A 14,027-nucleotide genomic window follows, 5' to 3' on the forward strand; every position below is an offset into this window, starting at 1 on the left:
TAGAGATGTGGGGAAAACATAACTTTGGACAGTGTTAGCATACTAGAATACTATTCCAAAAATGCAAACTGAGGTATGCCGCATGTTTGTGATTTACTTGCAAGCCAGCGGCAGAAGCAGCTGCAAAAGACTACCGCTATTAGATAATATTGAAATCCATGGAGAATAAAAAGTAAGAATTAAGAAAACCCCTGATACTGAGGTCTCTGAGTAACTCAAAGAGAGATTGGTGACTTTTATTTTCCACTGGCCCTAACATGTCTCTGTACAAACTCAGCTCTTCAGAATTCTTCATTTGACGTGCCACCTCAGAGCTTACGGTGTCAGCAGCTGATGGACATGCTGAGAGATGCCCCAGAGCCTTACTGTTTTAGTAACTTTGAAACTGAAGTCCTATTCCTATTTTTGTCTTTTTTGTTTGTTTGTTTGTTTGTTTTTCAAATGAAACCTTATATACAAAACTATTAGCAAATACAATTTCAAGCCTCTGTTATATGAAACACTGGAAACACACACAACGTTTTTTTCCATTATAAAAGGATATGGATTAAGCCTTGATTACAATGTAGCTCTTGGGGTGAGATGAGATGGCTTTGAAAGGTTTTGTTTAGACTTAGAAGCAAAAAGTCAGTGGCTTGCTTATCATACATACAATGTTCTGGAATTTGAAGGGCTGGCATAAAGTCTCCTGAGAACACGACTTCTCAAGAGATTTCTATTGCTTTCAGCTTGCAGCTGGGTGAATTAAACAGTTATGACTAATCTTTTAACAGCATTCATGCTTCTCACTTCAGCCAGAAACAAGAGGTCCACATATGGGAAACAAATGATCATTAGATGGCATGCAAAGCAAAATTTTTTTGAACCAAAACCAGATTCATTTTGAAGAGGAAAAGTAACAAAATGGGTAAAGGCCTGGTCTCTAATTATAGTCATGAGAGTGCTTCAGTGTGTAACCATGGGCTTTTAGTTCAGTTTTGCCTTCCATCTAGTCAAAATATTCATGGCGACAAAGTGACATCAGATTTCACCACTTAAATTGTCACTTTGAGGCATCTAGATGGAAGATGCTGCAGGAAAGTGAAGCATTTTTGCTATTTTGATTTTTAACAAACGTTTGAGCTAATTAAGATAGACCATTTGCTCAGAGGTAAAACGAGAACTAAAGTAAAAACAATATGTAACAAGAGGCTCAGCCTTAGTCAACTCTGTAAGTATTTTGCAACATAACAGCTACTTCAAAACTGAGAGCATTTAGTGGTTCCCTACCCTTCCTCGCCAACAAACGTGACGTAGAGTTTGTTCCGCTGGAGCTCCTTGCGTGAATATGCCATTACCTGGTTGAAGGTGCCTTCCAGCAAGTGGTCACGCCGTATAATTAACCTGCAAAGGGAGGCAGAAATAGAGATCTGATGATTCAGTCTGGTGTGAGTCTGTAAGCCTGAAGGTAAACAAGAGCTGGTAAAGAGAGACTCAGTCTTGAGGAAGTCAAATAAAGTTGTGTCCGCTGGTGCACAGCTACTTGACCAGTATGGGTTTTCAGTGAGTTGCTTCATTAAGTTTTCCTGTATGCCTCAAAGGTGAATTTCTTCACAAAGCTGTGATTAGGTTCAAAGTGTTGCTCTACTGCTAACACCCTCTGCTCTCTCTGACACCTCTACACTCAAATTTGGGCTGTCAGTTTCCTGTGTATATGAGGTCACAGCATTCTGGGATTGGCCTCAAACACTTCCCGGATTTAATCCAGTGAATGTGCATGGAATTACTGCTTCTGCAGCAGGGTAAACAAAAGGAGTATCAGCCTCTCCTTGTACAACACACCTCTCACTCCCCTGCCAGCCTCTAAAACAGCTTAATGAATAGTGCATTTAAACACCATCTGTGTTAAGAAATCTTTCTTGTTCATGTGTCATGGACGCTTTAAGACAGACATACTGAAATGTTCTTCACAAATGTCTTGAACCCACTTAGCAGGACACTGAAAGGCATAACCAATAGCAAGGACTCCCAACCTCTGCAAGAATATTTTGATGATGACGTTTGCCTGGAATAAATTGCTTGGTTTCAGGTTTTTTTTCCCCATAACAGATGTGATTTGGTAAGAAGCCAAAGTGATGCATAAATTCAACCAGATGCCCAGGAAATACCTAAGAAACTTATAGTCCTTTAGCCAAGTAGGATGACTCAATCAAGCACAAGAAGGTGCAGAGTTGCAAGCCGACTACTAAGCTGTCTGGGAAGCCAAGTCCACAACCAAGTAACAGAGATCCCCAAAATAGGTGAAGACAGGCAGAAATCTTGCTAGTTCAAATCCAGCAGGGCTAACAGCGTAATGAACTACTGAAAGTTAAAACTGCACGGGATGGGATAACTTCTATAAGGTCATACTCTGGTCCCAAGTTATATTAATATGTAGGTAAAAAGGATTTGGAGTTACTATATTATTACAATGAGATAGATGATAATAATGTCTGGTTAATTACCGTGGACATTTGCCTGAATGGATGATTTTCCTACTAGTAAATTATAGGTAGTAATACCCACATTCCTGTTAAATAGGTAGGTAAGAGAGTATGAATCTGTAAGAAATAAAACTTCCACTAAAACTTCTTGAAGGTCTTTTGAAGGATACATTCTTTTGAAGGATTTATTCTTATCTGATCCTGATGATTCACACATGAAATACAGTCTCTGGTGTGTTTCCCACTTCCTATCAGTGTCTTCATTCATGGATAATGATGAAAGACAATGCTACAACACATTAGACTATTTGACTGACTTGTCATAATACTCACTTAATTTTACCTGGACCTTGCCCATATCCTTTGGCTTCAAGTTTTCGATAGAAATTGCGTAGCTTGGCTTCAAAGTCCCTCCTGTATGGAGAGGGTGCTCTTGCACTTGCTCGCTGCAGTCCTGGTGGGAAAACAAACAGCATTCTGAGGTATAAGGGCTTTACATTCTTCCAAATCATGCAGCTGATGTTTCCAGACAAAACTCACTAACCCTTTAGGAACTTTTTACAGGCATATTTAGGGGTTTTGTGCACTCAGTATTAATTTTGGTCTACCTGGTTTAAATGGAGTTTTAAGATCCTACAATTCAGTGATTCTGATGACTTTCAGTGTCTATATCTTCTTCACTAACAGAACTGTTAAACTGTCCTTGTGTGTGCCTTTGTGTTGCCTGAGCCTTTAACTGACATTGGTCTGAATGGAAATTCAAGCATCAGAAAGGCATGAGAAAGATTGACATGCGTAACTCCCACTCATGGTTGTTGGTATTTAGGTTTTCTTTCCCTTTTGCACTTTTAAGAGATCTCTCTCCTCTGCATAGTATAGGAGATCTCCTTACTTAGCAGGATTAAACCTTTGGAGCTCAAAGCAGTGCTTCTATCTGGAGCCTAGCACCCTGGCCAAGCTGGGAATCGGGTTTCCCAGAGTTAATCTGACTGTATATTAAACACTTCCAGCCATCAACACAAAAACCCTTTGTGGCACCAAGAAGGATTTATGTCAGCAAGAAATGCTACATTTTCCTATTATGATTCACATATACAGCAGATTTGCAGCAATTTGGGACCTGTTTTTTTTGAAATCTGCATTTTCAAAGTGGCTGATTAGTCCTTTTATATGAAGCAGTGCCATGCCATAAAGGGTCAAAGAATGGATCCATGAAATCCCATTTCCCTTTCTCATTAGAGAAGACAATATAAACAAGCTCTTTTATGAGAAATCTGGCAGAAAATCCTCCATAGGAAGGCAAAAAAACCCCATCCACCCCACATTTAGTGGGAGCACAAAGTATCATGATTGCCAGGAGGGAAAGATGTTAGTAATAGTCTCTGCTGGTAAAGCAGAAAGGGGTATTTATTTACATGCTGTGTGAAGAGAATCCCTCAGGACACTTCTTTTCTTTTGTTAGATTTTTTGTGCCCCATGACATAAGAAATTTTTTTTTTTTTTTTTTTTTTTTTTTCCATGGGCTATGGAACCAGTGGCAGAAATAAGCAAGCAGACAGCATGTTGCCAGAAATTATTTGCCCTTCTTGTCTTTTTACAAGAACACATAAAGACCAGTGCAGTTCTGTAAGACATGCTCTGGCCAAATACTTATATTTTGCCTTGCAGGAGACTTGTTTATGATCTGTCCTGATGTACAGGAGAGGAACTGTGTTTACAATGCTGTTCAAACTCATTAATGACAACTGGACAGTCTGACAAAACAGTTCTTCTGTAGACAAAGGCCGAGCATTTAGCTTCTTCACGTTAAAAAAAAAACAAACGATTTTTACATAGCCACCTTTCAGATTTGGACATCTCTTGTCCATTAATTTTGTTTGAAACCACGTAATTTAAATGAATGATTTAAAATCTCAGCCAAAAATTGATTTCTTCAGATCACATTTCTGTCTATTTCTCTCAAAATGACCACTGGACACAGCCATGCAGCAAGACTATGGTGGGGGTTGCATATCTTGGCAAAAGGGAGACATTAGCTCCTTGAATTTCTATAGCATAAACAATAACTACAGAGACATACCACAGCTGGAAATAACCTTCTCAGACAGCATGTCGTTCTGGAAAAAATGTTTCCTTTTGAACCTAAGTTAATGGTCTCAATACGGGAGGTCGGACTAGATGATCAAGATGATCCCCTCAGGTCTTAAAATAGATGGGTCTTGGGAAGAGGTGAAGTATTTGGAGCACAGAGTGGAGGTGAGTTAACTTTATAGGAGTACTGGAGATATTGCAATAAACCTTTGATTTGGAAGTTGCTCTTTGCTCCTGTCACATAACATAAATGTGCTTCCATGTGAGAGCTATACTTGGACTGCACTATTCTTTTCCTATCCTAATCCTTTCCAACCATATGAAAAGCAGTAAAATACGTTCCTCTATATGGGCAATTTTTGATCTCTCTCTTCTAGATACTGTTAACATTTCAACAGACACAGCAATGACAACTGATCCAGAAAAGAAGCAGCTTGGGTCGGATTTGGAATGGGCACTGGAATTTGTAGGTTATGCTGGCTCTCAATCTGTTCCTTCCTAATTATCAGGAGAAATACCACAACTGCAAGATTTTGTATTATTCTCCACATCCCCTTACCTGGAGAATTTTGGGGTGATGAGCAGGGTGAGCAGCGAGGAGAGAAACTGTAACCCGGATGGAAAGCGGCCTGCAGTGGTATGTAGGACATAATATCTTCTTCAAAAAGGCTGCATGTAAAAAGTGATATAAAGAAGTTTGGTTCACATTCATCACATGAAGGAATGTAAACATGCAGTATATTGCAAGTCTACTGCAGTTGTAAGTCTGGGTACATCTCTGAATTGCTGGATTTGTAAAACCATAGGTTTCCCAAACAAAGCATGGTCACCAGCAACAAAGAAGAACACAGAAAATTTTATTAGACATTTCATGCTAAGATGGTGCTTCAATTTAGTGACAGAACGTCATGATCTGAGACTATGTGGTAAACGTGGGCAACTTCTACAATTTAGAACTGAGAAACAAACACATGCACATCTGTCTTACAGGTTGTTTTTCTTTGGTCATATATTTGGTCATGTATACCTCAGCTCTGTGACTGTTCAGGTGAAGCTGATGGGAATAACTTCCCGCATTAGGTAGTGCTGTGCAGCATACCCACACCAGCTGGGTAATGCAACATTTTCTATGTAAGCCCAGGAAAATACAAAGAAGTTCTTAACTGTGCTAAACAAAAGCAGTTAGGGCTTAAAGACTAAGCTCCCAAGTCCCAATAAAAGCAAAGCCTTATCGACATTATCCAAACAACATTCACTGTATCTCAAGGTTTCATAAGTGGGATGTAGCCCTGCACATCTGGGCTACACCACTGTGGTAAAACTAGCAACTTCATGAGCAGTTATATTATTTACTTGTATTGTAAAAGAAAATATTTTATTTTTCCTTTTGAATAAAGGAAATAAGATTTTTTTTTCCATTATAAGGAAACATTTTAACATTTTATCTGCTACTTGATGGTAACAGTTTGAGTTGGCTGGGAATGGAGTTTATTTCACTGATGGAGGCTGCCTTCCAGGAAGTAAGAACTGACTGACATATGTTGGCTGAATTATTTGGTGATGATCACCAGCCATGAATCTATTTTAATTATAAATGGCCTAGAAGATTTAATAAATCTTTCCAATTATGCTAAGAAAGAGACAGCCAACTTCTCTGGTACCGTAAGTAACAATATTATGTTTTTGAACAAATTGATTACCTCAGCAGAATTACTAAATCTGCATCACAGGACAATTTTTCAAGCCCATGTGTACCCTCTGTCCGAATGTAATGGATCTTCTCCCTGAAAAATAAATATTATTGACAAGTGTAGAAAGGAAAAAAGAAAAGGAAGAAAACATGCCATAATCAAGGCATGAGATACATATAAAATAATTATTCCTTGGTATTTTGCCAGTTCCCATTTCTCTCTTTACAAAAATAGCAGACATCTTAACTGGCTGGTTCATTCTCTAAACTCACTAACAAAGTTGTAAAAAATAATCTAAATATATCATTCAGTTGCCTGATCCTAAAGCAAGAGAAATTATACCATATGTTACAAAACAGAATAATTCTTAGTTTTCCAAGCTCATGTATAGCAGTATAGCTACTGTCACTGACAGACTTTGTGTTGAAGGCTACAACTAACATATCACCTTTCATTAACAGAATTTCACATAATACCACTCGCTTTACTTTTACTTGCCAGTTCTAGCTGGCAAATAGCACTCTAACATATATTTGATAGTGGTTGATAACAGAAGTTACATGGTGCATGTATAGAATCATACATTTTGCTGCTTCAAGTGAATGCTAACAAGAACAGGAAGCATAAGATAGGATCCTATCAACAGATTAGGACCATGGAAAGCACCGCAGAATCCAAGAATATTTATTGTATTATCAAGTCCAAGGGTTCTACCTCACGTCAAGGATGTACTTTAGAACCTTGCTGGCTGGGGCTGTGAAGTTTTGCAGATTCAAGCCCTGTAAATATGGACATATGTCTCCTAGGAGTTTACTTAAGGTCTGCTATATGAGCATTAGATGGTAGCTTGGGATTAATCCTAACCTAAGCTATAATCAAAACAATGACCTGGAGGCAAAGGGCTCGATATCCTGTTACAAATCTCATAACACACTGCCTAAGCTGTCTAGTCCCTATCGCTAGTCAATTTTGTTCTCTGCTCAAAAGGAGATAAAAGCATCATCTGTTCTCCAAGATATGAGAATTCAAATTACAGCTGAGGAGAAAAGCAGTCTGGAACAATTTGATGGTGAAGATAAAAATTTCTCAGTTACAGAAACGTACATCGTGAATACAGGCAGCAGTTCTCATTTTCTCTTCTTTTTATTTGCATGTACTAATTCCTCCAGGAAGCAAGTCTAATCCTTACACCCAAAGAACATTTTGTCTGGCCCTCACGTGTAAATAACAAGTCAGGAGGGCTATCTGCAGAAACTGCACTGCAGGATCTTGAAGGCTTTTCTGTTGCTCCTCCTTCCCTTCTTTACCAGCCCCCAGTTGCATTTTTTACTGCACAGGGCAAACTAAACCCTTGGGCCAAACTCTTAGCTGGTGCATGCTAGCACTGCTGAGACTAAAACAATTAATTTCGCTTTGGTTATGGTCTTTTTTTTTTTTTTTTTTTTTTTTTTTTTTGGAAAGGACTACCATTAAGTCATGAGAATAAAGACAGGAGTATAATCTACTTCACAACGTTCCTATTTCTTCATAAAATCCAGGGTGACTATGTCCATGGCATGTGTGTAGATCCAAACACAAGGTAAAATCCTGGTTCTGCTGAAGTTACTGGGGTTTTGCTGCTCACTTCCATCAAAACATTATTTTAACCTTATCTTCTGAAAAGCAAGGTGATTAACTGTAGGTGAAGACAGTTTTTGCTATTCAGTAACATTTACTGACAGTTCTGCATAGGACTTAAGTTCATCTTTTTTACTACAGTTACCAGAATTTGCTTTGTTCCCTACAAGAAATCATTTCTGGAACTTGGTGTCAGCAGTCTGGAACAAAGCAGTACCTGAGTGCATGGTTTCTGGCCAAGCTGGGCTGACGCTCCTGCAGCATCTCAAAAATGTTGGGTTGGCGTAGAAATGCAACAATCTTGTCATTGTAAGCTGGAAAAGCAAAAAAGTGATACAGAGGCTTTATTTAGCACTGTGGGGGCCTTCTGGACGTCACTGTGACTATGTAGGGGCACACTGACTGCACTGCTAATTGAGGCACAGGACAACATGAAGCAGTGCATGTGGTTGATGAGTAGATCTAAAAAACATCTTTGTGAGCACTGCTTTGAAAAGAAAAGGGAAACTTGGCTTACCCAGAGGTAATGTTTCATGATGATGCTGGTTTCGAATAGCTGTTACAAGACTATTGCCTGGTCTGGCCAACAGAGTAACTCCTCTGTTCCGAGAGACTTCAGAGGCCTACAACAGTGGAAAAAAGGGAAAGAATGGGCAAACTGGCAGTCGGCAGCACATCAGTCAGTAAGAATGATTCTGATCTTGGTGTTTTTTTTTTTTTTTTAGAATGGCCCATGATGCTGACTGACTAAAGGACAGAAAGTCTGCATGAAAATTATAGCTTTACACTTTAACCAGCTTAAAAAAGTCAGGTAACGATGTGTTCCTCATACCTAGGTAGAGCACAGGTCAAAGAAGGGCCACATCATCCTAAAGGATGGCTGCCTAACTTGCGTGACCAGACATGAATGTTGAATCTTATATACTGAATAAAGAACATTATCTGAAAAGTAGATAAAAGTAAAGAGGAAATTTATCACTGTTACTTAATTAAGGCACTTAATTTGAAGAATGACACTGTCCTAAATACACTATCTAGAGGAGGGTTTCATGTCAAGAAGGCAGATACAATAGAAGGTGGGAAAACACCTAGATATAAGGATACAAGACAAACAATGAGGTCTGGCAATGTCTTTGGTAAATCATTATTTTCTGGGTAACTGCATGTGGGCTTGGGCAAACTGAAGGGAACCCACGCCTCACACATGTGTTCCTCCAGAATATCGCCTCAGGGAAGCCAACAGAGAAGCACCACTACAAAATCGGTGCAAACACACCCTGTATGAGGACAAGATGTGCACGAATTCCATTCTACTGGGCAGATGGTGGCTTCCTCCTCACAGCACAAACTGTAGTACTTGGCAACCAGTTCATGAAGAAATTGCCCCAACTCCAATATTTTAAATGCTTAGCTCTGCATCCAAGCAAATAGTGCCAATCCATTTTCAGTGCTATGGCCAAATGCCAAGTCTTCCAACTGGATACAAATGAAAATTGAGAAGCTAAATGTGACTGGCAAGTTGCCTTTGGAACACATAAAGCATAAGAAGTTTATGTGTAACAAGATGCCAGTGAATGCACTTGATACGCATCAATACGCAGGTTAAACAATGAAAAATCTTAATGATTCAAATTAAATTTACTCTAATTGAAAACACAAAACTTATGAAAGTGCATGGTGAACATTTTGCTCTACTATTCAGTTATGATTTTGCTTGTACCCATTTTATATTGTTACACATCTGCTGACTACAGAGAGTTATCCCAGCACCAGGGAGAACAGTCAAGCCTGCAGTACTTAATGGACCGATGTGCTAATCTTGGTCCAATCCTTCTCACCTTTAAAAACAGGCAATTTATGACTGAACTTTCAGGCAGGTCATACACAATGTACTAACTGCAACAGCAGTGAATGCCACTGGGATTGATGCAATTTAATCAGCGTGTACATTTTTGTCAAAAGCTGCGTAAATGTAATGAAATCCTTGGCTGTGAAACTAGTGTCTCCTCTCCAACCCTGTTAAGGAACAGCTTTGAGGTGTACACTCTCTGCTCTCACTGACTTGCACTCTAAGTCTTGTCCTAAAGCCATTTTAAGACACAAGACCCTCTGTTCTGGGCCAAAGCTTCTCACCTTCTCCTTTTGTCTCCTCACACCCCCATGGGCCAGCTGACAGTGCAAATTTAGCTCAGGCAGCTTTCGCCTTGTGGCCCAGGCATCTACACTGACAGAAACCATGTGCTCTTCACAGCATTCACTCTTTGCTATGGAAGAAGAGGAGGTGTAGGAACAAGGGGTGCCCTATCAACCATTGCCGCAGTAGGCATGGAGCCTTTCTGGGCACAGCTGTTCCTGGGCTGTCTTTGGCAGCGTAGTGAGGGCCACGCTCTGGCCTGCCCTGTGGTCAGCTGTTAGCAAGGATGTGCTAGCAAAAATGTGCTAGCAAGGATATGCAGGGTGACTGCACATCCTAAGGTATCACACTGTGCTCAGCTTCTCCCCTTTCATGGAGCTTCGGAGGTCAGGCGAGGAGGCCTCTCCCCAGGCCTGAATGTAGAATCAGCTTGTGTGTGAAGGCTGACCATGGGTGAGCCTGTTTTTAAGGGTGGTCTCTGACTCATGTGTGACAAATAGAAATCCTGCACCCCTGTTGCTACCCCTTGGTCATATAAACTAGTATTCTCTTTTTCCTTTCCTTTCCTTTCCTTTCCTTTCCTTGCCTTGCCTTGCCTTGCCTTGCCTTGCCTTGCCTTGCCTTGCCTTGCCTTGCCTTGCCTTGCCTTGCCTTGCCTTGCCTTGCCTTGCCTTGCCAGCCTACCAGTGCTGGTAATTTGTGTATCTGAAGACATTCTCCTGAAGCAGTAATTTTGAAAGGAAATGTGGCTAGAGCTCATGAAGGAAAACCTTCACTCCCCGCTTCCCTTTCTTACTCCGGTTTAACAGTTAAAGCCGACCGGATTGTAAGAATCTGGTTCTGTACGCACCTGAACAGAGTAAATGGCACACACTGTGTGGTGCTGTGCTTCTCTTCATCACCATCATTAGATGTTGCTAATGCTATATTTGGATCCTGGTCTTTGCACATTTACACCTCTAAACAATTTTCCTCTGGCAAAACAGCAGGAAAATTCCCAGACATCTATTTACCTTCCATTTTGCTAATACTCCTCTTTCTAATCTTTTATCTAATATAGTACAATTGATTGCTTCAATTCAGTGTTTAATTACAAACGCCTTGTCTGTTCTGACTTTCTAATTGAATCATTTAATTTAGATTACCACCGTATTCTCGTATTAAAAAAAAAAAAAAAAAAAAAAAAAAAAAAAAAAAAAAGAGTGACCCCTCTAATGACTTAGTGACCTGGTTCACCTAGTGCAGGGTGATCTGACAGATTTATAGACACAGTTTAACAGCTTAGCAATTGATTCTGGGATGTTGCAACCAGAGGAGAGTCCAAAACTATCACAGGAGCCTTCCAATGATAAAATACTGTTTCCTGGATTTTATATCACTGCTGGATTTGAGAGGCTCCTGCATATTTCAGTCCTTCCACTTGCTTTCTGTGGTTTGGGTCAGCAAAGAGATTTATATACTGCCACATCCTCGTACATCTTGTCTTTCCTACTAATCAGAAACTCTTGATGCTCAGTTATGGATGCCTGCTTCTTTCTTTTTTAAAATTTCTACCCTTTCATCGTACATAGGGACTTCCATTGGAGAAGGAAACCCCCTGAGAGTGAATTGGAGGTTTTCTTTCAAAAATCAGGTAACCAAAAGTAGCATCAACAACCTTTCCTTTCTAAAATATTGATTCCCTTGAAAAAGTAGCATTTTTGTCCATAACATATTATGCCATTTAATATCAAGAATCTACACGGATGGACATTAAGAGCGTTTACAAAGGTAATTAATTTAGGAGAATACTTCAACATAGAGAAAAGCATAAACACTATGGAATAATTTATGAAACACATGCTTTCTTGGAAGAGGGAATGGGGTATTATTATACACATATTTTTTCTAATTAAAACAAAACAAAACAAAACACAACTACAGCCCACCCATCACATACAGATTAAGTTAAAAAGACAGTTTGAATCTCTGCTTGACCTGTTAATAGTTGGATAAACTTTAAATAGGAGGACTTGGAAAACAATAGAAAACCTTCTTCAGCAAAGCTGTGCGACTGTTATCTCTGTTCTTTACTGAGAATAAATTTTAAATGCCATAAAGCAAAGAAAACTGACATATTTGAGGAAACTTATTTGCATATTTTAATTTCATGAAGCAGTCTTAAAACTATATATGAAATACTACAACTGAATTCTTTAGTAGTGATGCAAGGTATTCTAGTCACTATACTGACTAGGCAAGGTTAGCCACAAGAATTTATAGGATTCATGGATGTCGTGGAAGGCAGAGCAGGTGATCACCATTTGTTATCTGATCACAACAACCTACCTATTGCACTATACTTAGACAAGGAGATCAAGAGCTTGATGGTAGACAAAACTGGCTTTTGCATGGAATATATCCTCCAGAAAAGGACTATGTTTTGGCCTGAAATTATGAAGAAATGGGGACACAATAACCATGTAAATCATTAGTACCTATGGTTAGCTCTTCTCACTGCGTTTAAATAATCTTGCCTAATTTCAGTTGAATTGGTTTGATTTTACTTCCAACACTTAGTTTTTGCAATGCCTGTTGTCTGCTGAACAAAATAATCCTTTATTTCTATTCACTTTCTAAGAATTCGATACAATGCATTTTCTTTTTGTCTGCTGCTGAGCACTGAGACCATAATTTCTTAGAACTGTAATCATTTCTTCATGATGATTCAGTTCAAAGCCATTGCTGATTGTGTGAACCTGGGGTATTTCTTTTTTCCACTTTGGGCTAACATATGCCAATGATTTTTATCTGCTATTTCCTCAGCTGATCATTCAGTGTCACAAAGTCCCTGGGAGGTCCACACAAACACTCTGATGACCCGTTTTGGCACTTGGGCAGGATGTCAGTGTTGTGTGTGCAAAGACAGGGAGGAAAGTTTTGCCTCTTGTTATCCTAGCTCCTTTCTGTGCCCTCTCTGCCACCCACAAGAAATCTGAAGCTGCACCACTCTGCTCTTCGGCATGCTCACTTGGCATCTGTGCATAATGTTCAAGACTGGTGGTCATCTCTGTTGGTCCTTCATACCACCCTGGTGACAGATTCCACAGGCCATACCACCTGCTCAACAAAGAAACCAACTGGAGCACAGACAGCTGACACATGGTCAGGACAAAGCCCCATTTGTGTCCCAGCAGACACGATTTATATTTATATACAGACATCTAAATATACTTGGAAGAAATGGAATGGAACATGCATTTCTTGATTAATTGGCCAAGTTGCAAAGGGTTGAATCTTTTCCTTGTAAATGGTGGTCTTTCAAGCACTGATCCAAAGTCCTTGGAAACCAACGGGAGTGCTTCCAGTGGAAGAGCTGATAGTCCCAAAGGGGAAGCTACTGGCTGTGACAAAGATGCATAAGTGCCATGGAACCTGGGCAACCAAGACAGGGAGAGGAGGGTGCCAACACTGATGGCTGCATAGACAGAAGGCCCTGTGTCATTGATTGATCATGCCAAACCAGTGGTCTTGATGAACAGTTTACAGTTCCCCCAGAGAAAGTCATTGCTCAGACATATTTAAGTCTTTTCACTCCTTTCTCTGTACATGACATTTTGGGTTTACTGCAAATTATTTTTGCCAGCTTTGCCAGCACTTGCAGAACCGAGTGTATTTCTTGTGCTAGGTTGGCTGAGTTGCTCAGCAGCGTTTCTGTCCTTGACTGGGTGAATTTGTAAGCAAGCCCCAGGCAAACATGGGCCCAAGTATGAATCATCATGCGGGTGACTTTCACATTCATATCACTTGAATCAGTCACAATAAAAGCACTAAACTGCAGGCTGCTGATGGACAGAAGTTGCTAAGCTGGGGGGAAGATATAACTGAAAGAGACATTGATAACACTTCTATCTTCAGAAAATATTTTACTGTATTTACCGCAAATGGAAAAAAAATCATCAAAGCTACTTATGCATGGCCTGCCCTTGGTCCTGAAGTACCGACCTCACACCCTAACCAGCTCCTGATACCAAGCCCCTTTGGCAGTGGGAG

At 39.9% G+C, this 14,027-nt stretch overlaps 1 protein-coding gene across 9 annotated transcripts in view; it reads right to left on the bottom strand.

The window, feature by feature from the left end:
- Window positions 1-14,027, bottom strand: part of HECW1 (HECT, C2 and WW domain containing E3 ubiquitin protein ligase 1) — a 264,423-nt gene that overhangs the window by 43,984 nt on the left and 206,412 nt on the right. For all 9 annotated transcript variants that reach the window (XM_084508692.1, XM_084508699.1, XM_084508697.1 and 6 more), the window contains 6 exons: window positions 8,379-8,484; window positions 8,079-8,175; window positions 6,254-6,337; window positions 5,113-5,222; window positions 2,796-2,916; window positions 1,270-1,383 (listed from right to left, as the gene is read on the bottom strand). In XM_084508692.1, the coding sequence (XP_084364818.1) occupies window positions 1,270-1,383; window positions 2,796-2,916; window positions 5,113-5,222; window positions 6,254-6,337; window positions 8,079-8,175; window positions 8,379-8,484 (632 nt within the window). The remainder of the gene's footprint in view (window positions 1-1,269; window positions 1,384-2,795; window positions 2,917-5,112; window positions 5,223-6,253; window positions 6,338-8,078; window positions 8,176-8,378; window positions 8,485-14,027) is intronic.

Source organism: Aythya ferina (genome assembly GCF_964211825.1).
Source record: "Aythya ferina genome assembly, chromosome: 2".
In the NCBI taxonomy this organism is placed as follows: Eukaryota; Metazoa; Chordata; class Aves; order Anseriformes; family Anatidae; genus Aythya; species Aythya ferina.